General features: G+C 52.4%; 11 protein-coding genes across 11 annotated transcripts; 4 read left to right on the top strand and 7 right to left on the bottom strand.

Moving 5' to 3' along the window:
• Window positions 1-1,313: 1,313 nt before the first annotated feature.
• BKA58DRAFT_131941 (uncharacterized protein) lies at window positions 1,314-4,493 on the bottom strand. The gene is made up of 5 exons (XM_046164406.1): window positions 3,762-4,493; window positions 3,146-3,708; window positions 2,811-3,020; window positions 1,999-2,701; window positions 1,314-1,948 (listed from the first exon to the last, which is right to left on the bottom strand). Exons 1-5 carry the CDS (start codon window positions 4,091-4,093, stop codon window positions 1,402-1,404), a joined length of 2,355 nt encoding a protein of 784 aa, XP_046027918.1. The 5' UTR covers window positions 4,094-4,493; the 3' UTR covers window positions 1,314-1,401.
• A 1,019-nt stretch (window positions 4,494-5,512) lies between these two features.
• BKA58DRAFT_467659 (protein elicitor peat 2) lies at window positions 5,513-6,703 on the bottom strand. Its single transcript, XM_046175069.1, has 2 exons — window positions 6,230-6,703; window positions 5,513-6,162 (listed from the first exon to the last, which is right to left on the bottom strand). The coding sequence occupies exons 1-2, from the start codon at window positions 6,548-6,550 to the stop codon at window positions 5,635-5,637; spliced, it is 849 nt and encodes a 282-aa protein (XP_046027917.1). The 5' UTR covers window positions 6,551-6,703; the 3' UTR covers window positions 5,513-5,634.
• Window positions 6,704-7,021: 318 nt separating this feature from the next.
• BKA58DRAFT_312076 (eukaryotic translation initiation factor 4E type 3-A) lies at window positions 7,022-8,229 on the bottom strand (the record flags this gene model as incomplete). Its single annotated transcript, XM_046167363.1, has 3 exons — window positions 7,022-7,233; window positions 7,287-7,815; window positions 7,927-8,229. 3 exons carry the CDS (start codon window positions 8,227-8,229, stop codon window positions 7,022-7,024), a joined length of 1,044 nt encoding a protein of 347 aa, XP_046027916.1.
• A 1,064-nt stretch (window positions 8,230-9,293) lies between these two features.
• BKA58DRAFT_131896 (uncharacterized protein) lies at window positions 9,294-10,467 on the top strand. The gene is made up of 3 exons (XM_046164403.1): window positions 9,294-9,936; window positions 9,987-10,350; window positions 10,399-10,467. Exons 1-2 carry the CDS (start codon window positions 9,439-9,441, stop codon window positions 10,158-10,160), a joined length of 672 nt encoding a protein of 223 aa, XP_046027915.1. The 5' UTR covers window positions 9,294-9,438; the 3' UTR covers window positions 10,161-10,350; window positions 10,399-10,467.
• On the top strand, window positions 10,404-12,270 carry BKA58DRAFT_131911 (uncharacterized protein). The gene has a single exon (XM_046164405.1). It carries the CDS (start codon window positions 10,758-10,760, stop codon window positions 12,105-12,107), a length of 1,350 nt encoding a protein of 449 aa, XP_046027914.1. The 5' UTR covers window positions 10,404-10,757; the 3' UTR covers window positions 12,108-12,270.
• Window positions 12,271-13,381, bottom strand: BKA58DRAFT_131910 (uncharacterized protein). The gene is made up of 4 exons (XM_046164404.1): window positions 13,316-13,381; window positions 13,130-13,265; window positions 12,907-13,081; window positions 12,271-12,856 (listed from the first exon to the last, which is right to left on the bottom strand). The coding sequence occupies exons 2-4, from the start codon at window positions 13,217-13,219 to the stop codon at window positions 12,435-12,437; spliced, it is 687 nt and encodes a 228-aa protein (XP_046027913.1). The 5' UTR covers window positions 13,220-13,265; window positions 13,316-13,381; the 3' UTR covers window positions 12,271-12,434.
• Window positions 13,382-13,447: 66 nt separating this feature from the next.
• Window positions 13,448-15,891, bottom strand: BKA58DRAFT_357550 (cytochrome P450). Its single transcript, XM_046168686.1, has 4 exons — window positions 14,925-15,891; window positions 14,493-14,873; window positions 13,989-14,439; window positions 13,448-13,941 (listed from the first exon to the last, which is right to left on the bottom strand). Exons 1-4 carry the CDS (start codon window positions 15,485-15,487, stop codon window positions 13,783-13,785), a joined length of 1,554 nt encoding a protein of 517 aa, XP_046027912.1. The 5' UTR covers window positions 15,488-15,891; the 3' UTR covers window positions 13,448-13,782.
• A 706-nt stretch (window positions 15,892-16,597) lies between these two features.
• BKA58DRAFT_131888 (uncharacterized protein) lies at window positions 16,598-18,768 on the top strand. The gene is made up of 5 exons (XM_046164402.1): window positions 16,598-17,024; window positions 17,083-17,221; window positions 17,277-17,560; window positions 17,611-17,996; window positions 18,054-18,768. Exons 1-5 carry the CDS (start codon window positions 16,923-16,925, stop codon window positions 18,517-18,519), a joined length of 1,377 nt encoding a protein of 458 aa, XP_046027911.1. The 5' UTR covers window positions 16,598-16,922; the 3' UTR covers window positions 18,520-18,768.
• On the bottom strand, window positions 18,769-20,234 carry BKA58DRAFT_131873 (S-adenosyl-L-methionine-dependent methyltransferase). Its single transcript, XM_046164401.1, has one exon. It carries the CDS (start codon window positions 19,978-19,980, stop codon window positions 19,018-19,020), a length of 963 nt encoding a protein of 320 aa, XP_046027910.1. The 5' UTR covers window positions 19,981-20,234; the 3' UTR covers window positions 18,769-19,017.
• Window positions 20,235-20,488: 254 nt separating this feature from the next.
• BKA58DRAFT_437892 (uncharacterized protein) lies at window positions 20,489-21,502 on the bottom strand (the record flags this gene model as incomplete). Its single annotated transcript, XM_046173534.1, has 3 exons — window positions 20,489-20,902; window positions 20,950-21,195; window positions 21,251-21,502. The coding sequence occupies 3 exons, from the start codon at window positions 21,500-21,502 to the stop codon at window positions 20,489-20,491; spliced, it is 912 nt and encodes a 303-aa protein (XP_046027909.1).
• Window positions 21,503-23,364: 1,862 nt separating this feature from the next.
• BKA58DRAFT_380728 (inositol phospholipid synthesis and fat-storage-inducing TM-domain-containing protein) lies at window positions 23,365-24,967 on the top strand. Its single transcript, XM_046169934.1, has one exon. It carries the CDS (start codon window positions 23,457-23,459, stop codon window positions 24,624-24,626), a length of 1,170 nt encoding a protein of 389 aa, XP_046027908.1. The 5' UTR covers window positions 23,365-23,456; the 3' UTR covers window positions 24,627-24,967.
• The last annotated feature ends 111 nt before the right edge of the window (window positions 24,968-25,078 follow it).

The following is a 25,078-nucleotide window of genomic DNA, read 5'->3' as shown; positions in this document are numbered from 1 at the left end:
AGGCGCACGCAGGCACGCTATTGGCGCGCAGGTCTAGTAAGCCTAGGACACCCTTTGTCGATTGCGAAAAGGATGCGGTATGCGACATACGCGACAGCGAAGGTATGACGTCGTCGCGTTGGTGGTTGCCATGATGTTGCCTTTGGGCAGTCGCGGTACAAGCCCGCGTGAGCGCGAGGCAGCGTCTCGCGCATGCAGCTCCAAAATGATCGCCGCAGCTAGGCACCAACGCCACGATTTCGCGCCCTTGCCACCCGTGTGATTCTAGATCCTTTGCACCGCCACACCTTACATTTATCATCCCATCTTCCATCTTCCATCCTATTCTCTCCCCATCTCATCCACACCCTCCCGTACCGTCCATCTCTGCGAACAGGCGGCAAGACACGGCATGATCAGGCATCAGGACACGTAACACGTTGCACCAAACGCGCTAGCACGCTGTCACATGGCCTGGCATGGCGCCCAATCAGGTTGCGACAACGACGTTGGTGGGCTGTTGGGCGGTTTGGCGATGAGTAGAGACGGGTGGGAGTCATACTTTGTTCGACGTGGCTGCTGTGGCTAAATTTGCCTCCGCGGAATGCTACCCAAACTTGAAGCTGAAGCCTGTGTTGAGGCGATGTGACTAAGAAGGCGAATGTCCGCTCGGAGTCCGTCGGATCACGACATGGAGAAGGCAACAACCATAATCGCAATGCTTGGAAGGACGCATAAGCCGGAAGCCATGGAAGGCGCTTTTCAGGGCGCAAATGACGTGATAGTACACAGTGCATACTCTGGTCCTCGCGATGCACCTCGTACTCGGATACCACACCCGTAACGGCATGAATAGCGGCACGGTTGCCTGGGCATATGCGAACGTCTGTCTAGGCAGATAGTGCACGCGCCCTTCTACCATAAGACATCGCGGGTAAGGCAATCCTGCTAGGCACCAAGGGCGTTGCGAACGAGGCTAAGGTATGCATTGATTTTGGGGGCCAAAAGCCAAACTCAACCTCATGCCGCAGCAAACGAGAAGATCACGACAAGTGCAAGGATGAGTGAGAATTTCGAGTGTTCATCTTTTGAATTACAATACAATAGTTAGAGTGGCATATTCCATCTATAGATTTTAGCGAGGTATCATCTGTCCGTATCCTCCACATCCATCCCCTATCCAATCCAATCCATTCCACCGCAGTCTTTGGTATCATAGCTATCGTGGGTGAACATGTGCCAGCCATGTGTAGAGTGCGTAAGTAGTAAGGAAATATTACAGTTTAGGGGTGATACAAGGAAAACAAAACGCTCAAGTGATATGTACAGTGAGCGACAGTGAAGTTATGGAACAGAGAATGAGGCTAAGCGAAAGAACGCCGGGGAAATGCATCGAGTGACAGCAACGCAGAGATATCGTCATCACCTATGACTCTGTTGAAGAGCCATGACTGCCTGCTCGAGTTGCCGTAACCTCGAGTCCTTCTCTTCGTTCTCCTGTCGAAGACGCTTGATCTCAGAGCGCATCTCATCGTTGCCACGGTCCGAGAGGCCAGAGTCAGAGCCAAGTCGCTTGCGCTTCAGGCTCATCTCATCTTCCTCGCGGTAGTCCATGGTGCGGTTGTAAGGTGACTCCGAGGTGCGTGACTCAGGAATGGGAGAACCCCCCTCCATCTCGCGCCTGACCATGTCGCGGCGAATGATCAAGCCATGCATATCTGCCGACATTGATGTTCTGCGGTGGACGCGGCGGACATGCTCAGCGAGGTTCTCCTTCCGCGTGAAGCCGGCGCCTGAGCTACGTTTACAGTCGTGGAAGGGGCAGAAGAGTGACTTCTTGGTGCCGCCGTGCATCTTGTGAACTTCGCGTTCATGGCGAAGAAGGCCACCGCTGTAAGTGAAACCTTGGAGCTTTTCACAGCCCTTGACATTGCACTTGTAAGGCCTGTCATGCTTGTCCATGTGTTTGCTGTAAACGTCAGTTTCTGGTTGTGTAAGTGTAGGAATGCTATCACTCACCTCCATTCGCACTTTCGGTCGAAAGATGTACCACGGCATTCTTGATACTTGCACACCATCTTGCCGTCTTCGTTGCGCGGTGGTTCTTCGGCGCGTTTATAGCTGTGGTTCTTCCGTAGTGATCCGTCGTCATCGCCGTCTTGCGAAGAGTCTACAGAAAGTCCCCTGCTGTGGCTTCGGGGTGGGCTCGTAACAATGATTTGTCGTTCGCCAGCAGTCGGGGAGGTCATGGGTGATCGAGCGCTCATGCTGACCGGGGTAGGCATATCGGTGAGCGAGCTGATGGAAATGTTCCGCTTGTGCTCGTGCGGCACTTGCATGGAAGTAGGGTTTGGCGAAAGCTCAGTCATGATGTCTGGAAATCCAAGGTTGAAATATTGAGGGTTGTAATTGTGTTGCTGGGCCTGAGGCTGGCGGCTTGGTTGATATATACCGGGAGACGCGAAGGCAGTTTGTGGCTGAGCAAAGAGATCGCTTCCCGCCGCTCCGGTGACTCTAACTCTCGGATCTTGAGTAGAAGTGATCAGATGACGCGGACTGTCTTGAGGTGGCAACGTATATGATTGCCAAGGAATTTCGTGGTCGGAGCCCAGATGCGGAAAGGCCGTTAGAGGTGGCGCAGCAATGCCTTGATCTTGAGGCGAATAAAAATTAACGGGCGGAACTGCCTGGTAGGTTTGGGCGGCAGCGGCATAATAAGTATCTGGATTTGGATTTGTTAGTTGCAGCTGCGAACAAGTCCAGCCTGAAACCCAGGGTAGGCAGAGAAGTCGTGACTCAACTCAAACGGACACGGGACACTAGGCACTTACCTGGTCGCGGCTCTGGGTCCGCTCCATCTCCAACCTGACTAACCCGCAAGACTGGAACTGGCAGCCTGTCCGCAAGACCATTCAAACTCAGATCGGGCTCCCAGGTTTCCGTGTTTCGCGCCTGGAATAAAGCATGGTCCACATGGACGTTTGTCGCAGGCGTCGCATGCTGCGGCTGCTCGCCAATCAGCTCTTGGCCAAAGCTAAGGTCTGCAATGCATTAGCACTAATCGGGACATCCACAAACCTTCTTCATGTTTTCACGCTCGACCAATCGCAACCAGTCATCCACCTGAGCGGAAGCCTCATCGGGCGAAAAGAAATGTAACACATACAGTCTGACGATGCATCGGTATCCCACGAAAGATTGAGGTTGTGTAGCACAGTGTTGTACGGCACGCGGTCTTTGCCAGTTCCCTCGTAAAACATCCAGCAAACTCCCCACAGAACGGCTAGCGACGGTTTGATAGTCCATGGGAAGGTGCTGAGAGCTTGTGGCTTCTCGGCGAACTCTGTAAACCAGGCCAGGAGTTTGCGCTGCCTCTTGTCGTGATCGCCGCAGAGCAACTCCTCCAGGGCCTTGCGTGCCAAGGACTCAATTAGGTCTGTCTGTAGCCGCAGCAATAGATGTTCATAGTTGGCAATGAAGTTCTCGTCAAGGATCAGACCGAGGTCAAGCCCTTGCGCCAAGAGCCAGTCGTCACCAAACTTCCGGCGACACTCCGCAAGCACGTTGATCGCTTCGTGTACTGCCACGAGGAGCTGGATAGTTTCGTTCATGGAACGAGCCTCCAAGATCGACGCGTTGTCGTGTTTGAGAAAGAGCCTGTCGCTGTCCGCGATAGACGAGAACGCGTTTCCCGCTACATGGAGTTTGCCGTCGACGTAGCGAAGCATACTAGGCCCGCAGGTTCAGTAGTTGAAACTAAACAAAAGCTTCCGTGAACGTACTGTTGCACCTCATTCCCTAGGTTTCGACTTGCGGGAGCAACCGAAGCCGGCGTCTGCAGGTTGCGCGACGATCGAGTGAACGTCGCACCCTTCTGACTCTTGCAGATGCGATTGGCGACGCGACGCGACTGCTTCGCATCCTGGACGCTGATCCGTGATAGATTGTGGGCGACACTTCGGAGGCTCGGCGCAAGGCTGATGCCAAGAGGACTCGCATCGATTGAGCCATGCTGCACACGCGGCTTGACACGACGACGAAGCTGTTTGACAAATTGGAGGATTCTAAAGGTGAGGATAATGCTCGTTTGCTTGTTGCGCTGCTGGATCGCCATTGCTAAGCGAGACGGGCGGTCCGAAGACGTAAGAAGAGACGACGTGTACTTACTCTTCGCCTCTCGCGTTCGCAGCTAGCATGTATATACTTGGAATCATCCAAGGGCGGAGCACATTGCAGAGTGCCTGCCGGTGAGCCTGCCTCGATGAGAGGGAACTGTCAAGCCACGCTGTACAGCCACACGCGGCGTGATTCGCTGGCTTCCGGTTTGTTGAAGTGCTCAGCCACAACAGAATGCCGCTTGATAACCTGGGGCATCAACGCCAGACTCGACACCACTTCTCCCACCCTATCGTTTGGACAGCCTGGCAAGAGACAAGGTCACGCATTGAGTGAGTAGCGTGGCGCAGCGGTTCTCCTACCTTACACGAACACCCTATAGGCAGGCCCCCGCAAATGTGCCGTGTTGCAGTCGTTTGACCGCCATCGTTTTGTCGTTGCCTTGAGAGGGAGCCTGTATTCCCCCAGCACCGGTATCGTCTTCATGTGGAACGTTCAGCGACCATCGGAAAGTATCGCTGACCGCTTGACGTCTGTGAATCCTTCGGGATCTGCGACTAGGATGTAACGAGGTCCCCCCGCCATGATGGTGTTGCGGCCTTCCGAAACAAGGTGGAACACAAATGCTGCATGACGTCTCATAGCTGGGGATGGTTGCAGCTGATCTTCGGTAAAGAGGACTCGAACGATAAGAACGAGGCTTTGGTGATTATGGACGTAACGTGGAAAAAAGAAAACATGTAGGCATTGAAGTTGCGGTGGTTGGATGGTTCCGACATCATCTATCTCTCACGTGGAATGGGCGACCCTCTCCCCACCAACTTCAAGTCCCCAACTCTTCTAACCAAGTCACCACACTCCGCCGCCCGGGCAGTAGCATCCCAGACCTATAACCCGGCGTCACACGAAACACCCCCACACATCATTGCCGAATCGCAACATGTTCGCACCGAGTGTAGATCCAGATGCCAAATGCAGACCATGCATGCGATCTATCACGTGCGGCCTCGCGGCTTCCGAAAGCCCGTTTCCTTTCGGGCAATGCATGAACAAGTTTTGAATCTTTGGGCGGAGAGATGTGTACCGGAAACCTGAGAGGCCTCAGGCGGTAAGGTTTGTCAAACACGAGCCGAGGTGTAGGAAGTATTTCAGTTCTCGCGACAGTATTTCGCGTGATCATACACTGGTCCATTATTCTCTCTGCGATCGTTGTGTAAGCTGCTGTCTCTTGGAGCCTGCTGAATAGTGAGCATAGATCGGCTCGATGCTTCGTTACTGAATATCGTCAGAGCGGTGTCAGCAGGACGAACAGTGGGGGGTGTTTCGCAGTCTCCCGGTCGACGCCCCGAGACTGCAATTGGTACGTGTAGACACAATAGAGAGATGAGAAGAGACTCCGGGTCGTCAATTGTAGAGAAGTGTTATCATACTCATGTCAATATATTGTACAGCAACCCCGCTGGCTATGCATTTTCGCCTTTCGTCCAGCTCTTTGTTATCTTCCTTTCCTCTCCCTCAACCTTGCGCATCCTCAAACACTCATGACCTCAGGCCCAACAAAAAGCTACCACCACTCGAACCACCACCATTGCCGCCAGAGTTACCGCCAGGTAGATAGCTGATGTTGGGGTTCCTGGCCAACATCTGCGCAATATCCTTCTGTGTCTCAATGCGCCTGATAAGCACCAAGCCATCACCACTCTTGGCTACTGCCTTTGAAATTGTGTCGGCAGCCTCGGCTTCACCCTCTGCCCTGATGACGTTGGCCTGCCTCTCCTGCTCCGCCTTCTCGACAATGAAGCGCGCGCGCTCGGCCTCTTGTTGTGCGATCTGCTTCTCTTCGACGGCCTTGGTGAACTCTTTGCCGAAAGTCATGTGGGTGATGGAGACATCTTCGAGGGCAATGTTGAACTCGTTGGCGCGCTTGAGCAGGTCGGTGCGAATGCGGTTCGAGACGGCCTCTCGCTGGGTGATGAGCTCTGCGGCATCGAACTGGGCGACGATGGCTTTTAGGACTTCGTTACCGATGGAGGGGAGGACACGCTCATCGTAGTCGAGACCGAGGTTCTACTAGGGCGTTAGATGCAATTCCTGTGGCTTCCTGCTGCATGAGTGCGGGGTGGCATGGACATACCTGGTAGATCTTAGGCAGCTGCTTGACCTCTGGGCGATGCAGCACCCTCAGTGTGAGTGTGACCATCTGCAAGTCCTTGCTGCCGGTCGTAGTGCTGATGTTCCGCGGCCTCGTCCTGACATCGAAGACAATTGCCCGCTGCAGCCATGGTACCAGAAAATGTGTGCCCTCGTTGACGACTTGTTCCTTGACTCCCGACAGACGATCGAAGATGACGGCGCGGGTTCCGCCCTTGACGTCGTAGAGGGAGCTCTGCACGACACTGGCGCCGATGGCGGCAGGAACGACCCAGCGGAAGAGGGAGGTGGGTATCGCAGCCATGGTTGGCGGGTTGTGCGGGTTTGGTGTGGTGAGGCGGCGGCAGGCAAGATGCGGAGAATCGTGAGAAGTGCATGATGCTTCTACTGGGATAAATGGTCCGAGCGTCTGCGGCGAACGATGCCCGTGATTGGCGCATACACTACCACCACAGATGCAGAGTAGAGAAGATGCTGGCGGATTGAGGCGTCTTCATTTGATAGTCCAGGTCCTTGCATCGTTTTCTTACTCGCCTCTGGAAGGTTTCCGTGTATGAGGAAGTCACGGAAGAGGGGCTGTCAGATCGGGCAGGAGGCATTCAGTAGATAGAAAAAGAGACTCATGTACGTGTTGAAAAGGATGTATTCATCAACGCCGATGTTGGTATGCATATGTGTGGCTTGAAGCCTGTCTACGTACTCCCCGCCTCATCTATCACCTCCTCCACTACCTCATTCTCACCCGCGCGACAGCTACCGGTACAAGGTCGGCTCACTACTGCTCAATAAAGCCCTTGTGCTCCTTGTGCGCCTTGTACCAGTAGCTGTCCTCCTTCTTCGGCCGGAGCTCCTCTGACAGCTTGTCCAGGATGACCGCCAGAAGCTTCTGACAGCCATCCTCGTTCTCCGCGTCCCGGTTCCAGACGGCGATCTGTACAGCGTTCCAGCGAACGCTGTACGAGATCCCGCAGATGTCGTCGTTGAAGGCTGCTGGATGATTAGTCTTGCACGTGTATGCAGATGGAAAGAAAAGGACTTACAGGCACGCTTCGTTTCGACAGCCCCCTGCAAAACGTCACCAACCGCAAGCAGGCACATCTCGTGCCAGAATTGCGCCGCTACGTCCTTGCTGACCTTGAAGTACCATGCGCCGCCGCGCGTGTTCCGCGGGTCTTCCCAGACCGGCTTCACACCCAGGTGGAAGAGGTGTATTGAGTCTCGCAGCTTCAGGTTTTCCACCGGAATGTTGTTGAAGTGCTGATAGAACTCCTTGACGGAGACGATCTGATCTCCTAGCGGCTTGGGGCGGGTGAGGTACTCTTCTGAAGCCGCCTTGTCCTTGGGCGCGGCTTGCTGACCCTTCTCTGCCCAGAACATCCACTTGAAGCGGAATTCGGGTACTCGGACCGACTTGAAGATGTTGTTGAGCATGGCGGTACCGCGCGCAGGCGAAGCCGTGGCCGACTGCTCTTCAGCCGATGCCTTTGGGAGGTCAGAGGTGCTGAGCACCGGGAAGCGACCAGCCATGGCGGAAGATGTGATGGGGATACCGAGGTTGCTACTGATGAGCTGGAGTTCCTTGATGTTGGAACGCGCGGTGAAGATGTGCTTGCTGTCTTCGATAGCGAGGTCGTTGGCGAGATCCTGGGAGGTCTCCTTGGGCTCGACGTTGGGGACGACGAGGATGGTCTCACGGGGAATGGCCTTGTTGAGGGTGACGAGGATGCGGTCAATGGCGACCCTGGACTCGTACGTCAGAGACTCGTTGGAGTAGGGTACACCGTGCTTGGTCGCGTAGATGAGGTCTTCAAGAAGAGAGACGGAGGTGGACTTGCGGGCAGCTGCTACAGTCCTAAGCTTCTTGCGAGACTCGTTGGCCGAGGCGAAGAAAGCTTCACGCTCCTTGAGCTTGGCCTGGTCAGCGTTCTGAGCAGCAGAGGCCCTGAGCATGCCGATGATACGAATGGTCTCGTTCATGGTCATGTTCATGGATGTGAATGTGGCATAGAATAGAGCGATGTAGAGAGGAGAAGTGATGACTGAGAGTCTCTGAATAGATATAGAAAGCTGGCAGATGGTGGTTTGCAGATTGTGGAGGCTTGTGAAGAGCTGAGTGTGATGGACAAGAGACAGTCAAGGACGAGCGATTGGAAAGTTTTCATGCTCTCCCAGCATCCTCCTTGCAAAGACAAACAATAGCAAAGAATTCTATTGTGGGCTTCGCCTGGATGACGGTGGTGAAGGTGAAGGCTGGAGGTGAAGACGAGTGGACCAACCAGCGCTCAGCGTTGGACTTGATGAAAACTGATTACGCTGGCACAATAGCAGAACGCGCAAGATGACAGCAGATGCTCAATAAGGAAATATGAAATCATCTGATGCTGATGCTAGATCGGAGCAGATCGATCTTGATAAGATCCATGGATGGGTGCATGCGGGCAAGTCCGAGGTCGACTTTTGATCGGCGGGCAAGAAAGAGACGACGAAAACGGAGATGAATGAGATTGTAAAGATTGTAGAGACATGAGAGAATGATTACATACCTAATGTCTGATATCCAGAAATCTCGCGCAAAGACAATTGAGCCTTGTACACAGTTGGCGAAGACTGGTGCAAGTCTGAAGTGGGGCAGCGACACACCGACTCTTACAGACACCGTCACAAGAGATACGAGAACAGGTACAGTGGAAGAGCACAGCAGCGAGACTGGAAAGGTTTACGAGAAAGGGTGAGGTCGGATATGTACGAGGCCAGCTGGAGCTTTAAGAGGCTTAACCCCTCGGAGAGCACAAGTCAGCCACGCAGGCGCCCGCTCTAACTGCGTTTCAAGACGCCGTTTCACGACCCCTGCTGACACCAACGAGTCGCTCCCGCCTCAGGCCAATCTACAGCCGCACGCATCGGACTGTGGAGCATCCAACGGGATACCCTATTGCTATAGATATACTTGAACATGTGATATGTGCATATCCGACTGGTATTGCTGTCGGCGCCATGTGCTGGAGAGGGCGGTGACGTAGCCGAGGGTCTTCTCCGGCTCGCTACCATGGCGCGAGATCTGCACCCGTCTGCGCGAAACTTTGAATCTTGCCCAACTTTTTTCCCCAGACTTTTGTAACCCACTTCCCAACGCGCAGACGTCCTTAACCGTGTCTCCTAAGATTACCCAATATTAAACACCGCCGAAGAATCATGCCGCCATACGTCCACGAAGCCGTCGCGCACCGCAGCAAACGCGTACGCTTCTCCAACGAGCCTGAATCCTCGCCGCCCTCGATATCCTCCGACCCAGCCCTCGCGTCGACAAACGCTGCAGATGACTCTACCACGAACGCAAGCGACTTTGGTACCTCGGACAGCGACAGCGAACTGTCTGAATCGAGCGAAGAACCCAGTAGCGACGAGAGCTCGAGCGAAGAAGAAGAGGACGATGGCGAGGACACAGAGATGGAGCTTGAGGGGCCACTATCGCAAGACGGCGTCGTAAACCTACGCGCCAACAGAGGCACGAAGCCAGTTATGAAGTTGGGCAACAAAGATCTAGGACCAGATATTCGCGGTTTCCTCAAAGACTTTCTACCGCAGTTGAAGGCTGCGAACGAGGAGTTGGAGGCGCAGAAGAAGGCCGGGACGCTGAAGAGTCTGGAATCTGTAGAGGGACAGGACGAGGGCGAGCCGTACATTGAGATGGTGAGTAATGGATCTTGGGGGTATCGTTGGGCGCTGCTGACAGTGTCTAGGACCTCGGACTAGGTGTTCTCGAAGAAAAAGACCCGAACGCGGATAGCGATAAGGACAGCGCGAGCGATGCGGAAGATGGCAACACAGAGAAGGACGTATTGGGGAAGCTGATGGGGCGTGAGAAGAGAGACCCAGCAAACATCGAGGTCGTGCAAAACACAACAGATTCATGATGGGATGCTGGCCAAGACGATTGCCGTTATCACTGGCACATCCGGTATAGAAAAGCACATGGGTCCGAACTTCTGCTAAACGGACGCTGCGGGAGAAATACCCTACCTATGCACTACCCGTACCGTCGTGCTGCGCGCTTTACCCGTCCGCCTGTCAAGGACTCGACATGTGAAGAGCGAATGAGGCTCGGTATGTTCCTTCACCTATGGTCATGTGCGAAGGCTAATGTGTGACGAGGTATTCAGGATGCGACACCTTTCCCAGCAGTCATGAATGTATAATGTGTCCATCGCAAACTTAGACATGAGTCCCAACTTCAATGATCATACGTCAAACTTACTCACCCACATCACATACTGCAAGCACGCAATGCATCATATCGTGGAGGACTCACATTACATTGGCGACTATAAAAATCCTGTCCAGCACCTACAACTACATTCCCTTAGACCACACAGACAACGCATACAAACACTACTGTTTACAGCATCACTCGATCACATCGATAACATATTTGACCAATATCCCAGCTCCACAAGGCACAAATACGAGCAACGGCCGCAGTTGCATCCCTGTGCTTACACAACGTCTCCATCATGAGCGGGGTACCAGGCAAGGGTAGGGGTAAGGGTAAGGGTTCTGAAGACAAGGATGATAAGAAGAAGAGGAATCCTATTGAGCAACACCAGAACAAGCTGGAAGTAGATCAAAAATATAGAGATGAGAGAAAAGAGAGGAACATGAAGAAGAAAGCAGAAGAGAAAGCAGAGAGGGAAGCAATCTACGGTCCGGATCCGACTCCTGAACAAAGGGTGTTGCTCGCACAAAAGAAGAAGATCCAAGGGCAGAGGGACAAGAGAGCAACGATAAGTGGTAGGGTTGCGGCACCAGTAATTTCACTTAATGATGCTCTTCGAGCTGCTGGTGAGTATGCGGAGAGAGTTCAGCCTGTGCCTGCACCTCCTCATCAAGCCCGCCAACCCGACCAACCCGTCCAGGATCCATTCTTCCACCTGGACCAACAAGCTGTTCAATCGGGGGCACCACTGGGACGGCGCAGGCGACGACGTAGAGGGTCGGATGGCGAGCTTAAACCCCTAGATCCGGAGCCAGCCCCTATAGCTCCGCGGATAGCACGAGCACGGGAACCGCCGCATATTCAAGCAGGTAGCTTCCAGCAGGTCCCCCAGCAACAACCAGCACCCATGTTGTCGATTCCCAGTGCCTGTCAAGCTCCAGCGAGAGCTCAAACATGGGAAACGCCGCCTACTCAAGCAGGTAGCTCCCGGCAGCCCCCACAACCACGATTAGGAATGCCGTCTATTCTTAATGACTCTCCACCTCCTCTAAGAGTACAAACGTGGGAAACGCCACTTAGTCAAGCAGATAGGTCCCGACAGCCCCCACAGCCACGATCAGGAATGCGGTCCATTCTCAATGACCCTCCCCCTCCTGCGAGAGCACGAACATTGGACACGTCGCATACTCAAGTAAGTAGCTTCCAGCAACCCCCATCTAGACCTGTGCAAGGTTTCGCTGAAGAGTATGCTCCACATCGCCCTCAAGGATATATTCCCCAACAAACTTCTGCCTATGGTTCACAGCAAGGCTCCCATTACTATGACGCACAGCAACCCGGATATGACGCACGCAGAGCATATCCAGAAACTCAGCGTCCGCAACGGACAGCCTCAAGTTCGGACCCGTACGCGGCTGTTACTCATCCTCTTGAGACTCTGACCCTAGAACCACGTCCGTATCTAGAACAACAACCACTACCATATCAGCAACCCTCGTTGGGCGCGACGACGTCCGGTCAACCCGGAAGGCTGAGACACACCCCGCCACATGACCCTGCTGATCGTGCAACGCAGCGGCGAAACACTGGAGATACAGGAGGAAAGCGGTCTGGGAGGAGATCGAACGTAAACGATCTTATCGATTGAGTCAATACCTAAGATCGACTTTGATGGAGAGAGCTCACGAATAGATCATATTGATATCGTTTTTTTTTGATGGTATACTAGAATGATTGTGTGGGCAAGGAAGCGTGAGGCATGGGTTTAGAGCTGGCTCTAGACTCGATGGAGGGAGGAGGGGTGCTCGAGTGTTCGCTACATTGTTTTCTTCAGCAGCATGTTGATTCTTACCTATGTACTTAGTATTGTGTAGCTTTAGCATAACTTAATATTGATTCAGCGAAATAGCTCTGACTCGCCCATGTTACATGCAGTTCTTGCCTACCCCCCACCTTCCCCTGCATCAGCGCTCGTCTAATGACCAACACCTCCCTTCGCCCACGTCGCATCAACATTCTCATGAATCTTCGGCACCTCAATATACTCCCTCACCCCCTTCTTCCTCTGATAGTCGCTATCAAACCGCTGATCCCTCTCCTTCAACCTCTTCTCAAAATCCGGCATCTGATCCGCGGCCGTATAGCTCGTCATCAACTGCGGTGGCCCCAGCGGTAACTTGTCGCCACGATCTGTCTGCCAGAGATGGTAGATCTTGCCGTATAATTCCACAACTTCTTCCATCTCCTTGTTTTCGGCTACTTCCCATGCGGCTTCTGGCACGCCTGTTGGACGCGGCATGATCAGCATTCCGGATTTTACTTCGAAGACGTGAGAGTGCCAGAGCTTTTGCTCTTCGGCGTCGAGGGTTGAGTAGAGTTTGGGAGAGATCATGTATTCTGGATTGGTTTAATATGTAGCGTTACGGGTGAGGAAGTGGAATGCTTACCGATGCCGATGATTCGGGCGCCTTTTTCGGGAGAGTCGTAAAGAATGCATTGGCGTACTTCATCGTTCAAGTGCGCGCAGTAGTGGTTTGCTTCGACTGCATCGCGCTTGGGGTCGTGGGCATATGCGTGAAAGGCGTTGAGGTGAGCACATATCCTCTTGACTGGTGCGAAGTTCTGTGCGAATGGTTAGTATAGTCGCCATACGAGAGGACTCATTCTTACCTGAGTCAAACCAGCACCAGTTTCAAGTGTGTTGTTGTATGCACTCTCAGGTTCACCGGCCGTCTTGTTGTTCACGGGAAGCGAGTCCATGTTGTGTTGTGTTCTGGGTGATTTTGGTTCTTTGTGTTCACTGATGCTACAACTGGTGAGACCTTCGAGATTTAAACTCTACTTAGGTATCCTTGCCTTTAAACTCAGTTGCTCGTCGAAATCGCCGAGGATAATCGCCGTTTAGGAAAAGTTATCGGCGTCTCAAATGGCGAAGTTCTGAGATTGCACATCGGACCATGAACAGAAGTTGACGTCATGATGACTTTTGATTGGGTAAAACACCGAACCTTGCATCCCGAGGTCTCTTCTTGGGGAAGCAAAAGCCGACCACCAAAGACACTGCATCTTTAACTAGACTCGATCAGTGTCTTCCCTAGTATGATTCTCTCCTTAACATGGCAACCATCGAGACGCTTGACGTTCCTTTGGAGCAACACAAAACTAAAAGCTGCTAAAAGCGGTCTTTCAAGGTCTAACCGCACACGACATGGAAAGCTCAGTATACTACATACAGCTTCTGAATGTGCATTTCGACTGCGGCGATAACTACGCGTCTCTGGTCTCGTCTATACTCTACCGCAATACTGACTATATCTGAGCGACTAAGGTGTAGTCGAACCTCTTCGCTTGAACCTGCACTCAACGCCAGTCTGGACGTTGAAAGAAGCATTGTGCGTCTTCCATGGCTTGTCATGTGCCATCTTAAAGTCGAACCGATGCAATACCTCGGCAGTCACTTTGTAGATCTGTGTCAAAGCGAGCTGTGCACTGTCAGTACTTTTCTCCTATGCGTTCACGGTGTACTCACAGGCCTGCCAACGCATGTTCGTGTCCCAGCACCCCAACCTAGGATTGTCTTGTCCATCGCCCGCGTCCGATCTTCACTCTGCAGCCATCGCTCAGGAACGAAGTCTAGCGCATCTTTTCCGAATATGTCTTTGTCGTGCGAAACGATTGAAGGGTTCATTCCAACGGTGTAGCCTGCTGGGATGTATTTCCCGCACAGCGTAATCCCTTCACTCGGAGCGTACCGAGGCATCGATACTGAGAATGGAGAGAATAAACGTAAGGCTTCCTTTACAGTTGCTACGAGGTATGGAAGGGAAGCAGCCTGACCGTACTGTACTGGTGATGAGAGGTTACCCTTCTCAAAGGCCGCATCGACTTCTGCGCGCGCCTTTTCGAGTTTCTCGGGATTCTTCATCAAGAAGTAGAAAACGGAGCGCATTGCGATGGATGTGCTATCAGCTCCAGCCATGCTAATGACGGTCAGCATGATAATTCAAGGCACCTCTTTTGTCATTACACATACATTGCGACCCACATGTCCGATGTGATCTCCCTGTGCGAATAGTTGACTTTCTCTCCCTTTTCTTGCACAATCGCCAGCAGCTGAGAAAGTAAGTCGGGTCGCTTTCCTGTCACTTCAAGTGTTCTCTCGGTAGCTGTCTTCGTCTCTATAATCGCAGTCTTCTTGATATCCTCTACAGCCAGCACAGCCTTCAGTAAGCTCGGGATGCACACAGCGACCAGAAGCAGAAACGGTCGTATGTAGTACGGAGTGACTGTCAGAAGGGTAAGAAATGGCATTGCAAGATGGACCGAGTGGATGTAGTTGTTATAATCGATGCTGTCCTTGAGGAAACCAAAGGCTTGACCGAAGAAGGCGACACCGACACTGTCAAACGAGTACCTAATCCACAAATTAGACTGTGAAATTGTTGATAACCAATTTGTAGCTCACATCTCAAGCCAGAGACCAAAGTCAAATGCTTCGTTGCCATCGGCAAAGCTGCCCAACCGTTCAAGAAAGAGTTCCAGCGTCGCATCTAGATTTGGTTCGTTTTTTAATATGCTGGAAAGGGAATAGACGCCCCCAACAATCCTTCGATACGCTGTGTGCGCTTTCTCGTTGGTCTGCGTGAACAAGTCCGGCTGGCTGTTCAGTCCTGATGGTCGCCATGGGTTGTACCAATCCGTCTTTTCCAGGGCCTTTTGAACCGGGTAGATGTGTGGAATAGCCGTAGTATCAGTCGTCACGACCTCATCGGGTGCGATTCGAATGATGGGGCCATACTTCTGGTGAAGAACGCGCTCGACAATCTCAATGTCGCCTTTGTGATGGTGCCACATAAGCCATGTTCGTGATACTGATGCCCAGAATGGTCCTGGAACTTTAGCTAGTGGATGGAGGGTTCGAGTATAGATGGTCCAGATAAGATAGTATGCGACGAAAGATGTAGGAAGGTAGATCAACAGGACGGATCGAAGATGCGCACCCAGCAAAACATCAGATAGAAGCGTCATGTCGCATGTCCTGACGCTGAAGAACAGAAGTACTACAAGAACGATCGTGGAGGGGGCAGACGGAACTATCTTCCATCGTCGCTCATCGCTAACTGCAGCACTCTGCAGCCAACCCTTTCAGGCCCCCGATAGCGAATTACGACTCGAACAGGCCGTCACAGTATACTGAAAGGAGAGACGATGCCGAAATGCGGGTCTCTATTGTGGGCACGCTGCAAGTGCCGGGGCGTACCGCAGACCCTCGCGTTCTGGCCATGGTGTGCGCTTTGCACAAGTCGCCAAAAGCAATCGCACGATATTGTCAGCTTCGCCTGCTGAGCCAGAGTCGCCTATGAAACCCGCGAACTATTTGTTGTTCGATTTGATGTGTCCAGACTGTCCAGCATCGCTTTTTCTCATTGCCATGTGGCGGGGAGTCGGAAGGATGGTGCCGCACTCGGAATGACCGAATGGGGGTTGTTTTGCAAGGGGGTCCACGGCAGCACCCTAATCGTAACACCCTGTTCATAGCAGGCTCAGCCGCCGTCCCGTGTCGCCTATCCCGCCTGCCGCCTCCAGAGTTTGGCATGACTTGTGATATCTCTAACTTTGCTCTCAATTGCTGATGCAGCTTACTCGCGTGTTTGTCTACTGTCTCCCCACGCTCGGAAGGCCCTGAAGCGAAGCAAGGTCGGCCTTCCACATGTCCACCGTTTTCAACGTCGCCTCGATAACGCCAGAGGCGCATAGCCACGAGGCATGAGACTATGGTCTACAACCGCGCAAGCCCTAAGCTGCTTCTTGGCCTGCAACAACGTCTAGACTATTAGTTTGACGTTGTGTGGATATCTGGACTTCCGTGGGGAGCCAATAGGATCTGAAACCGCGATAATCGATGCACAACCTTGAACGCCTCTCCATCTTTTTTCCCAGGGCACCAGGAATACTATGGTCGTGAGGGCAACGCCGTGTAGTATGCATTCGGGCCTTTGTACACTGGCGTAGCCACGCCTTCTAAGAATTCACTAGATTACTCACTACGCGGCTTACTACATCTTCTCAAAACAACTTCCGCATCGATGTGTATCTCGGCGAGGACTCAATTCAGCTAGGGTTTGGTTCCATTAACCATTTTGGTAGTCCCCGAATGCCGAGCCGCCTGGGACGGCACGTCTGTCATGCAGCCTGCTCGGTAGAGTTCGCCTCGAATCCTACGCAGGTCAAGCAGAAACAAATTCTCCTGAATATCAACTGGGATATCGAATACCGAGAAGCTGGTAAAGACGTACGGAAACGTGCTGATGATACCCAGGATTCGAGCATGGCCTAGCCATGCCTGCCTTTCTTCTGCTTTTTCACCATCATCGTATTCTATATGTATCAATGATCATTGAACCAAGATCGACAGCTCGTCATATTTGTGGCTCACCTTCTTGGATATTTTCTAGTACTCAACATGCGATGGAACGAGGTGCTCATCATAGGGCTCACAGCATTGAGTAGCGTTGTGCATACAACTCTAGCACAAGATGTCCTGAGTATGCTACCACCATGTGCAGTAAGTCCTGATTCCTTCTTCACTGGTACTTATGAGAATATACGACTGACAGCACTAGGCAACATGCTTTCAGAATATTGTCACTGCCCAAATGGCATGCGCACCCACTGATGTGCAATGTATCTGTGACAGTGTATCCATAAACGCGGCCATCCAGACCTGCGTGGGTGGGACATGCTCAGTCAAAGAGTCTCTCAGTGAGAATCCCCACCAGACTCCACATTAACCGCGCTGACTTGATGCGAACAACAGCTGCTGTCAACGTCACTTCCACCATGTGCGAGAGGCCTGTTCGCGACCGATCGAACGTCATATTCTTGACGGGTATCACAGCGGGTTCCGTTGCGCTCGCCGCCGTCACCGTTCGCACGTGGTCCGCAATCAGTCAGAACTCGTTCGGGCTAGATGATGTCTTTGCGATAGCAGCCGAAGCAGCTTGTCTCCCTGTCACGGTGATACAATGTTACACGCCAAAGCTCGGTTTCGGAAAAGATACTTGGGTAGTTCCTCATAGCGACATCTACAAAGTTTTGAGGGTAGGTACGCGATGCTCAATGTGTGTGGATGACTACTGACTGCTCAACAGCTGACCTACGGCTCCCAAATATCCTACTTCCTCTGCTGTGGACTCACCAAGCTCGCGTTCCTGTTCTTCTTCCTTCGCATCTTTCCCTCGGAGACGACCCGCAAATGGATCTGGGTGTTCATCGTCATATCAGTGCTCTGGACCATCGCATTCGCATTCACAATGACGTTTGCGTGTAGGCCCATTTCTGCAGTATGGACTTCTTGGGACGGAACGAGCACGCCGGACTACTGTATCAACCAAAACCTGTTTTACCTGGTAGCAGCGGCGTTCAACATTGGTCTGGACGTCGCGATAGTCCTTATACCAATCCCGAACCTGATGACGCTGAAACTCAGCTCGCGTAAGAAGGTCTTCCTCAGCGCAATCTTTGGCGTTGGTGGCATGTGAGTCAATCCACACACTGGACATTATATTGTCGTATACTAACAAATATACTTTAGTACCATCGTAGTGTCCTGCATCCGCCTCAGCGCCGTCGCCAAATACGCCACCTCAACGAACCCCATGTACGACAACCTCATGTCCGGCGTCTACTCCATCCTCGAGATCAACGTCGGCATAATTTGCGTATCCATGCCAGCCTTTCGAAGATTCCTCGCTCAGCTGGTACCCAAGTGCTTTGGCACGACGCAGAACAACTCCGACCCAAACGAAGATGACGACACACCTAATCGGCCATCGAAAAAGAGAGGCAAGCCAAGCAGAAGCATGCTGGATGCAAGCTTGTTCAACACTACGATGGCGAGGACGGTAGACGAGACGCTAGAGAGTATAGGAAAGGCAGACGACGAAGTACACCTCGTAGAGCTGCGAAGAAGTGGATCAAAAACTTCGACGCAGAATATGGATGGAAGTATGCGAGGGCACGACGAGGAGAAAATACCTCCTAGCTACCACGCTTCATGAGATTACGAACTATGCTATCACACAGCTTACGATGACTATACCCATTGCTTAACTTTAGCGTTGTATCCAATTCTCTTTTAGGGCTCTCAGGTTTCATACTCGTCTCCTAAGCTTCCCAATTACACATGCTCCTCACTACATCTCTCTATTATCCCTCTAGATATCTCTCGCATAAGCAAAAACAAAAACATACAACAGCGATTATTCGCTTGTGGTCACCCACCAAACTACTAGTTCGCCGGTCAAAGGCTTGACGTGTGGAGAGCAAACGGGATCCAGTATATTCCTTTACCTTTGGTCGTATGTTGAGATTGTCGGCCGGTGAAAGTGATATGATGCAATGGCTTGTAACGCTTGTGTACGCTAGACGCAACAAACGGTGGAGCAAAGCTCTTCTGTATTAATAGTCTACAGAGACCATCATACGCAACTGAATGATCCTGCTTCATTCATACCGGCAGGTGTAATGTTGGTAGTCACGACTCCTCTGCACCTGGTTCACGAAGCCTTTGTGAAAACCATGCCGAACCAAACCTTTGTGCCGACCCACTTCCAACCCCTCTCTCCCACAGCACCACCCTCAACATCCTCCTTTCTCATCTCTCGCTCGTTCACACTCACTACTTCAAGACCTGCAGTCCTGGCTGCCGCAGCAGTCTCCTCCACTGTGTAAACGTAACTACTCCCTCTAACCTTGACACCGTCTGCATTGACGAAACCAGCTTGACTGACGCGTCCCATGTCCGCGTGCATGTTTGTGACTAAGGCCGTGCCACCAGGTAAGAGCAATGCGGCTAGCGTGGCGAAGTAGTCCTTCAGTGGGATATGCTCCAGGACTAGAGTGGATGTGATGGCATGGACGGGTCGCAGATCTGAAACTGCGGGTAGTGGAGGACCTGATGGGCTATCGACAGTAGGAAAACAGTCGCAGCACTCTAGTCTTGACCGCAGCCCCTGTTGGTCCTTCTCCTGAAGTAAGGGCGATAGCTTCTTCGCAGCGACGTCCAACATGCCTTGTGAGAAATCGAGACCAGTGACTTCCACGCTCTTTCCATTCCAATCGTACCGTACGAGCTTCTCGGTGTTGCGTCCAGTGCCACACCCTAGATCCAGCACACGGAGCTCCTGTTCTGTCGTAGTACTGCTCTCGACTTGGGACAAGAAGTCTGGGAGGAGGTTCTGAAGCTCTAGGTCATCAATCGCTTGCAGCATGTTGCCATCGGTGTCGTAGATGGCGGCCCATTGGTCGTAGGCGGCCTGAGTTGGGATGTGCTGAACTGGGATTGAAGGCTTTTGTGGAGTCGTAGTCGGTTGTAGAGTTTGTGTATGCGTTGACGTTTGTTGGCCGTCTACAGTAGAATCCGATTCGGTGGTCGAAAAAGAGGCGTTAGCATTGGTAGGTGCGTTGACGTCGACGAGGGACGTGTCGAAGGTCATGTCGATGGACGTTGGCTGTGTCATGTTGATAATGGTGTTCTCGAGGGCGGAATGAAGACTTTCTGCTGATTGTAGATGGCGGTTGGTTGGCTGGGCCTAGAAACAGATGACGAGAATTTACTGTAGATCTGAAGTGGGGTAAAGTTCCTAAGGATTGATGCTGTTGCTGGTCGGTGCCTGGAGAAGTCTTATATGCCAGCCTGCTCCAGCCAATGGCTCTTCTGCACGCCCTCTCCACGCCCAGCATGTATCCAGCATTACCCAATTAGGCGATATGTCGTGCAGCTCTCCATAGCGTGAGTCACATCTGCATCTGCTGGGTTCTGGCTCGCGCTAAACTGTCCGCGGCGTCCGCTACGTCCGAACTTCACTCAACACAAGTTCGCTCCTTCCAAGCTCGCATGAAGAGAGCTGAGTCGAGCTATGCTTCGCGTATGAGCATAGTCGCTGTTTCGTGGTGTTCATGACTGGACCTTGATGGGGGATTTGTACAGCATTCACTCCATTACTGCTCGCGGGTATCATCCTATACTCAAGACCCATCTTCAAAGTACCTAGCCAGTATCCGGTCTCGATGCGTGACCAGGCGTGTGCGCGTCATTAGCGCGTCGCGCAAACGCGTGTCCACCCAGCCCTTGCCCAATTGCTCGTCCAATAGCAGATGCGTATACGCAAAGACGCTAGCATCGAACAAGCCCGGTCTCTGCGCGCCGAAGAACCAGTCGTCTTTACCTAGCAGTGTCTCGAGTGTTGCGAATGCCTCGTCCGCTTGGTTGTAGAGCGTCTCGTCGTTGATGATGCTCGAGAATTTGAGCAGTTCGATTTCGGCGGCGAGGCGTAGTTCGCGAGATATCGTGAGGCGCACGAAAGGGTTGCGGGAACTTGGGAGGATGTAGAGCGGCTCGGCGATGGTGATGAAGTTGGGAGAAAGGTAGACGGTGTAGAGCTGGGATATGTTAGCCTTGAGCAGAGCATCTTTGGTGGTCGACGTACCCAAGCTCTCCGTATCCGATGGTCCAGCAGACTCAGGTATGCTTCGTAGCGCAAATCTCCAGGCTCTTCTATTGCCTTCTCACTATTGTTCATGGCCCATCGTTGCAGCTTGTTCGAGGGAACAGGCTGTGTTCGCTTGTAAGGATCCGGCGAGGACGGTATCACGAAGGGTAGCGAGCCGCTGGGAGAGGCATGATTGTTTGCCGAGGCGACTCTGAAGGGAATCTTGGAAAACTTGAGGTACGCCTGTGATGGTGTGAGCTTGGTGGTGGGGTATGGGCATGTATCGACATGGACTGACCTGCCACTTCAAACACGCTGGGTTGTGCGATGGTGCGCCTCGAATTGCTCCTTCATCAGTTGTAAACACGTAGAGTACATGGGCATTGTGATGCTGTGGTGCACGTTGGGGGAAGTCGTTGACGGGATACGTGATGAGTGGAAACTGATCGAACAGCTGCTTTATTGGAGTAGGGACGGAGAATATGCTGCGCGACGATGGCTGTCTTCTGATGCTTCTGGCGGAGGCGTTGCTATCATCGGGTTGAGACATCATGGCTATGCGTGGTGATGCTGGCTATGGTGTCGCAAAAAGTTGATGATGCGGCGGCCTCGGAGGAGAGCCCGCCGACCTCGTCATAGCGGCCGCTCTGCTATCCGTCGACTACAATCACCACATGTATTTTCTCACATCAAATGCGCGCATGGTATCAACTATTCGTACTGAAGGCGCAGAACCTATGAAGAGCTCTTTGATCAATTGTTGTCAATTGCAAAAGCATTGCGGGATGAACATACTGATGACAACAGCATGCGACGTGTCGGGCATTGTCAGGACTGAGCCTACGAAAGAACCTTTTCCAGATGCTTCTATCACACAGCCAATTGATCAGTGCTCAGCGACCCGAGCCAGATATAGCGCATTCAGTGATAATATGTCACCGAAAACCAGCCTCCCGCCACGCCTCTCGCTAGCAGACCGAACATTCGTATCGCTCACTGATACTGACCGAAATTATGAACCGGTTGGAAGTACTGAGGGCGCCCCGTTCCTCTGGCCAGGCACCCTAGGGCCTTGGTAATCTTGTGAGGCAGGAAAACTGTGGTTCGTCGACACGGCACTGGACCGTGACGCGCTGCTTGGGACGTTACCATCGTAACCTGAGCCCCACTGAGGCTGATAAATCTGAGCTTGATAGAGATCTACTACCGGAGCGTCGATGTAGTGCCCAACAGGCTCATTTGATGATCGAGAACCTGGAGCAAAGTACCGCGGAGGACCAGTGTATACGGTGTGGCTTGAAGGCGGTCCATGGAATTGACTGTAACTTGCCCGGGTGGGTGTCGCATACTTGACTGAGAAGTATTATCAGCGTGGAGCTACATCGGACTCCCTGTTATACCCACATCCGTCCATACCCAGAGCGGCGCCGAATGTTCGTCGAAATGCCATGATGGTCTCAACCAATGTCTTGCTGTCAATGTGGTACGACAACCGTTGGAAGCTCATTTGTAGCGCGAGCATTGGATTACCTGCGGCCATAGGCAGTAGGTCGAATGCACTATTAAGAGCCGTCTTCAGCGCGTTCTCGTTGATATTGAGAGTGGCTGCGAGCACGGCCAGAGCTGACTGCGCTGCTGGGTTGCCCTCGCTTGTGTGGACGGCGACTTCTGACTCCATGTGGGCGAATTAAAGGGATTAGGAAGAATATATGGAACTTCGTGAGAGCCGCAAGTAATATGAGGCGAGCGAAACTAGGTAGTTATAGTGAAATGTCATCGTGGAGGCTTTTCACGGTGAATGTCGTCTTGCCTAGTTACCTAGGTACTTCTAAATTTCGACGACTTGAATGCGAATCATGCGATAAATGGTATTGTTTCCTTGTATCGCTATCAGGTTGCCAGGGTTCGGTGTGTTCTAATTAAGCATGTTACTCTGTTCGCGAGTAGTTGGTTACTGCACGCCCATGTCACCGATCTATCGAGCTTCATTGAGAGTTGATGACACTTGAGACTGAATGGTTCCCTTTCCAGTTTAGATACCAACTGGAGATATGAACTCGAGTCTGTGTTATACCGTCTCCTGGTAGGAAGTTCTTGCTGTGTTGACGTGTTTTCACTGATCCTGGGAAGATAGGCAAGAGACCCGTTGACGCTTGGAGGGCAACTCAACTAATGGATTGTGGCAATAGCTTCTCTCTGATAGACGTAGTGGACTGTGGCGTTTTAAGGTTCTTGGTGTGTTGTCGCCAGCTGTAAATATTGTGTCAAATTGCTTGGGCCGGAGCACCTCGTTCAAGGGAAAAGCTGAACACCCTGGAGCCTACCAAGTGTCTGTTTTGTCACCCAATTTGCATGTTTTCATGTTGATGTAGTCTCCAGGCCTGTTCAATGTTTTTCTTGTATAAGGTGAGAGCCTGGCGGTGGCACGTCCAACGGGGTTAGCGTCTCGCGCCACACCTGGGCAGCTGTGGCTCAGCCGCCAAAACCAAATAACGTCATTGTTCATGAGTTTCGCTTCGTGGGAGCTGCCCACTTCCTACGGCCTAGCCAACAAACCTGGTTCTCCTCGCATACGATCAAGTTTGGCATCTCTTGATCCTACTCTATGGTTAATCGAGTTTTCGTCCATTGAATTGCCACCTCCTTACCTTGCAGCTCAACAGAGCCCATCACCCACCTCCACGACAACCATGGCAACGCGTCGAAGACCCGACAACGACGTTAGCAATGGCGTCCCTATCACAGCCGGAATGCCCAGCGGCACCGTTCGCTCACCAACCTCGTCCGCGCGCCGCTCGCCCTTTCTCCCCACCCGCCTCGAAGCGCAACTCATCGCCATCTACCCATTGACGCTCCTCATGGGTAGCGTCTTCAGCATAATCTCGCCCTCAAACCGCAGTGCGCCCTACTCCGCCGTCCTCCAATCCCACCCCGCCGAATTCGCGCCCTCGTACTTTGCGCAAAAGAAGAACATCTTCAACGTATACTTTGTCAAGCAAGGATGGTTCTGGACGACACTAGCCTTCGCCGTCTTCGTCACCTTTCACCCTGGATTCGGCCAGGGTGCCAGCGCGAGACGCATCCGAGCGGTGATGCGATATGGCGTCGTGACAACCTGGTGGTGCTTCATGACGCAGTGGTGCTTTGGGCCGCCGCTGATTGATCGCGGGTTTAGGTTCACGGGAGGTCAATGCGAAATTATCAGAGACCCGCAGGCGAGGGAAGAAATGAGCACCACGAGAGAGTACATCACTGCTGCGACCTGCAAGGCGGTTGGTGGAACATGGAAGGGCGGACACGATATCTCTGGACATGTCTTCTTGCTCATACTTGGCTCGTCACTCCTGTGGCTAGAATTTCTGCCTGCGTTGACGCGTGTAGAGGGACTGAGAGATGGAAGGCTCATCACCTTGCCTGATGGCAAGGTTGCAAGTGTCGCAGTGGAGAAAGACCTCGTCAAGTCTGAGGGCGAGGCTACTGCGCGTGGCGTTAAGTTCGCGCTTGGTGTCGCCGCGCTGATGTGGTGGATGCTCCTCATGACGGCTGCTTACTTCCACACTTGGTTTGAGAAATTCACGGGCCTTTTGGTTGCCTTTGCAGCGCTGTGGACTGTGTACTTCCTTCCAAGAGGCGTCCCACAGGTCAGAGCGTGGTTGGGCATGCCTGGTGTATGAGAACTCTAGTTATGAATCAGGCTATGGGTGATGGCTCTTGTCTTGCGGAAGGCATAACAGAGATAGATCCCAAGTCGGGAGTGGAGATGACACAGATCGCAAGACGAGTTTATGAGTTGACGATTCAAGCGTTTGAGCAAAAGCTTGACGAGCGTTAGTATAGTTTAATAGGATGCATCACCGCTTTGTCCCACGTACAATAGCACTGACAGCTGGGCGCTTTAGTCTCGAGCGTGGAGCATCATGACTTCATAGTGCTCAGGTGATGTGGAAAGAAGGTTCTTTTGACATTTTCGCCAACAGTACACCTTGTACAAGGAAAAAACCAAACACCTACCTCCTAGAAGTTTACATTGCCTGAGGGAATATGTGAACATTGACTTTTATACTGGTGTAGACGGCAGAGCACCTGTTCAATGTTTTCTCTGCATGAGGTGAGTATACATTCCGAA

This window comes from Alternaria rosae (genome assembly GCF_020736505.1).
Source record: "Alternaria rosae strain MPI-PUGE-AT-0040 chromosome Unknown BKA58scaffold_3, whole genome shotgun sequence".
Lineage (NCBI taxonomy): Eukaryota > Fungi > Ascomycota > Dothideomycetes > Pleosporales > Pleosporaceae > Alternaria > Alternaria rosae.
The sequence above is the reverse complement of the archived record's forward strand: the minus strand, read 5'-3'. Positions and strand labels throughout refer to the sequence as shown.

Excerpts from the sequence above, each read along its gene's own strand:
- BKA58DRAFT_131910 (XM_046164404.1), bottom strand. The coding sequence starts at position 13,219 with ATGGACTCGCTTCCCGTGAACAACAAGACGGCCGGTGAACCTGAGAGT. Across the intron at positions 13,082-13,129 it reads CTGGTGCTGGTTTGACTCAG|AACTTCGCACCAGTCAAGAG; the intron begins GTAAGAATGAGT and ends CCATTCGCACAG. Across the intron at positions 12,857-12,906 it reads CGCCCGAATCATCGGCATCG|AATACATGATCTCTCCCAAA; the intron begins GTAAGCATTCCA and ends AAACCAATCCAG.
- BKA58DRAFT_380728 (XM_046169934.1), top strand. The coding sequence starts at position 23,457 with ATGAGTTTCGCTTCGTGGGAGCTGCCCACTTCCTACGGCCTAGCCAAC.
- BKA58DRAFT_131896 (XM_046164403.1), top strand. The coding sequence starts at position 9,439 with ATGCCGCCATACGTCCACGAAGCCGTCGCGCACCGCAGCAAACGCGTA. Across the intron at positions 9,937-9,986 it reads GCGAGCCGTACATTGAGATG|GACCTCGGACTAGGTGTTCT; the intron begins GTGAGTAATGGA and ends GACAGTGTCTAG.
- BKA58DRAFT_357550 (XM_046168686.1), bottom strand. The coding sequence starts at position 15,487 with ATGACGCTTCTATCTGATGTTTTGCTGGGTGCGCATCTTCGATCCGTC. Across the intron at positions 14,874-14,924 it reads TTTGGTCTCTGGCTTGAGAT|GTACTCGTTTGACAGTGTCG; the intron begins GTGAGCTACAAA and ends TTTGTGGATTAG. Across the intron at positions 14,440-14,492 it reads TCGGACATGTGGGTCGCAAT|CATGGCTGGAGCTGATAGCA; the intron begins GTATGTGTAATG and ends GACCGTCATTAG.
- BKA58DRAFT_131941 (XM_046164406.1), bottom strand. The coding sequence starts at position 4,093 with ATGGCGATCCAGCAGCGCAACAAGCAAACGAGCATTATCCTCACCTTT. Across the intron at positions 3,709-3,761 it reads CTAGGGAATGAGGTGCAACA|TATGCTTCGCTACGTCGACG; the intron begins GTACGTTCACGG and ends CTGCGGGCCTAG. Across the intron at positions 1,949-1,998 it reads GACCGAAAGTGCGAATGGAG|CAAACACATGGACAAGCATG; the intron begins GTGAGTGATAGC and ends TGACGTTTACAG.
- BKA58DRAFT_131873 (XM_046164401.1), bottom strand. The coding sequence starts at position 19,980 with ATGACACAGCCAACGTCCATCGACATGACCTTCGACACGTCCCTCGTC.
- BKA58DRAFT_467659 (XM_046175069.1), bottom strand. The coding sequence starts at position 6,550 with ATGGCTGCGATACCCACCTCCCTCTTCCGCTGGGTCGTTCCTGCCGCC. Across the intron at positions 6,163-6,229 it reads AGCTGCCTAAGATCTACCAG|AACCTCGGTCTCGACTACGA; the intron begins GTATGTCCATGC and ends ACGCCCTAGTAG.
- BKA58DRAFT_131911 (XM_046164405.1), top strand. The coding sequence starts at position 10,758 with ATGAGCGGGGTACCAGGCAAGGGTAGGGGTAAGGGTAAGGGTTCTGAA.
- BKA58DRAFT_131888 (XM_046164402.1), top strand. The coding sequence starts at position 16,923 with ATGCGATGGAACGAGGTGCTCATCATAGGGCTCACAGCATTGAGTAGC. Across the intron at positions 17,025-17,082 it reads GTATGCTACCACCATGTGCA|GCAACATGCTTTCAGAATAT; the intron begins GTAAGTCCTGAT and ends TGACAGCACTAG. Across the intron at positions 17,997-18,053 it reads ATCTTTGGCGTTGGTGGCAT|TACCATCGTAGTGTCCTGCA; the intron begins GTGAGTCAATCC and ends AATATACTTTAG.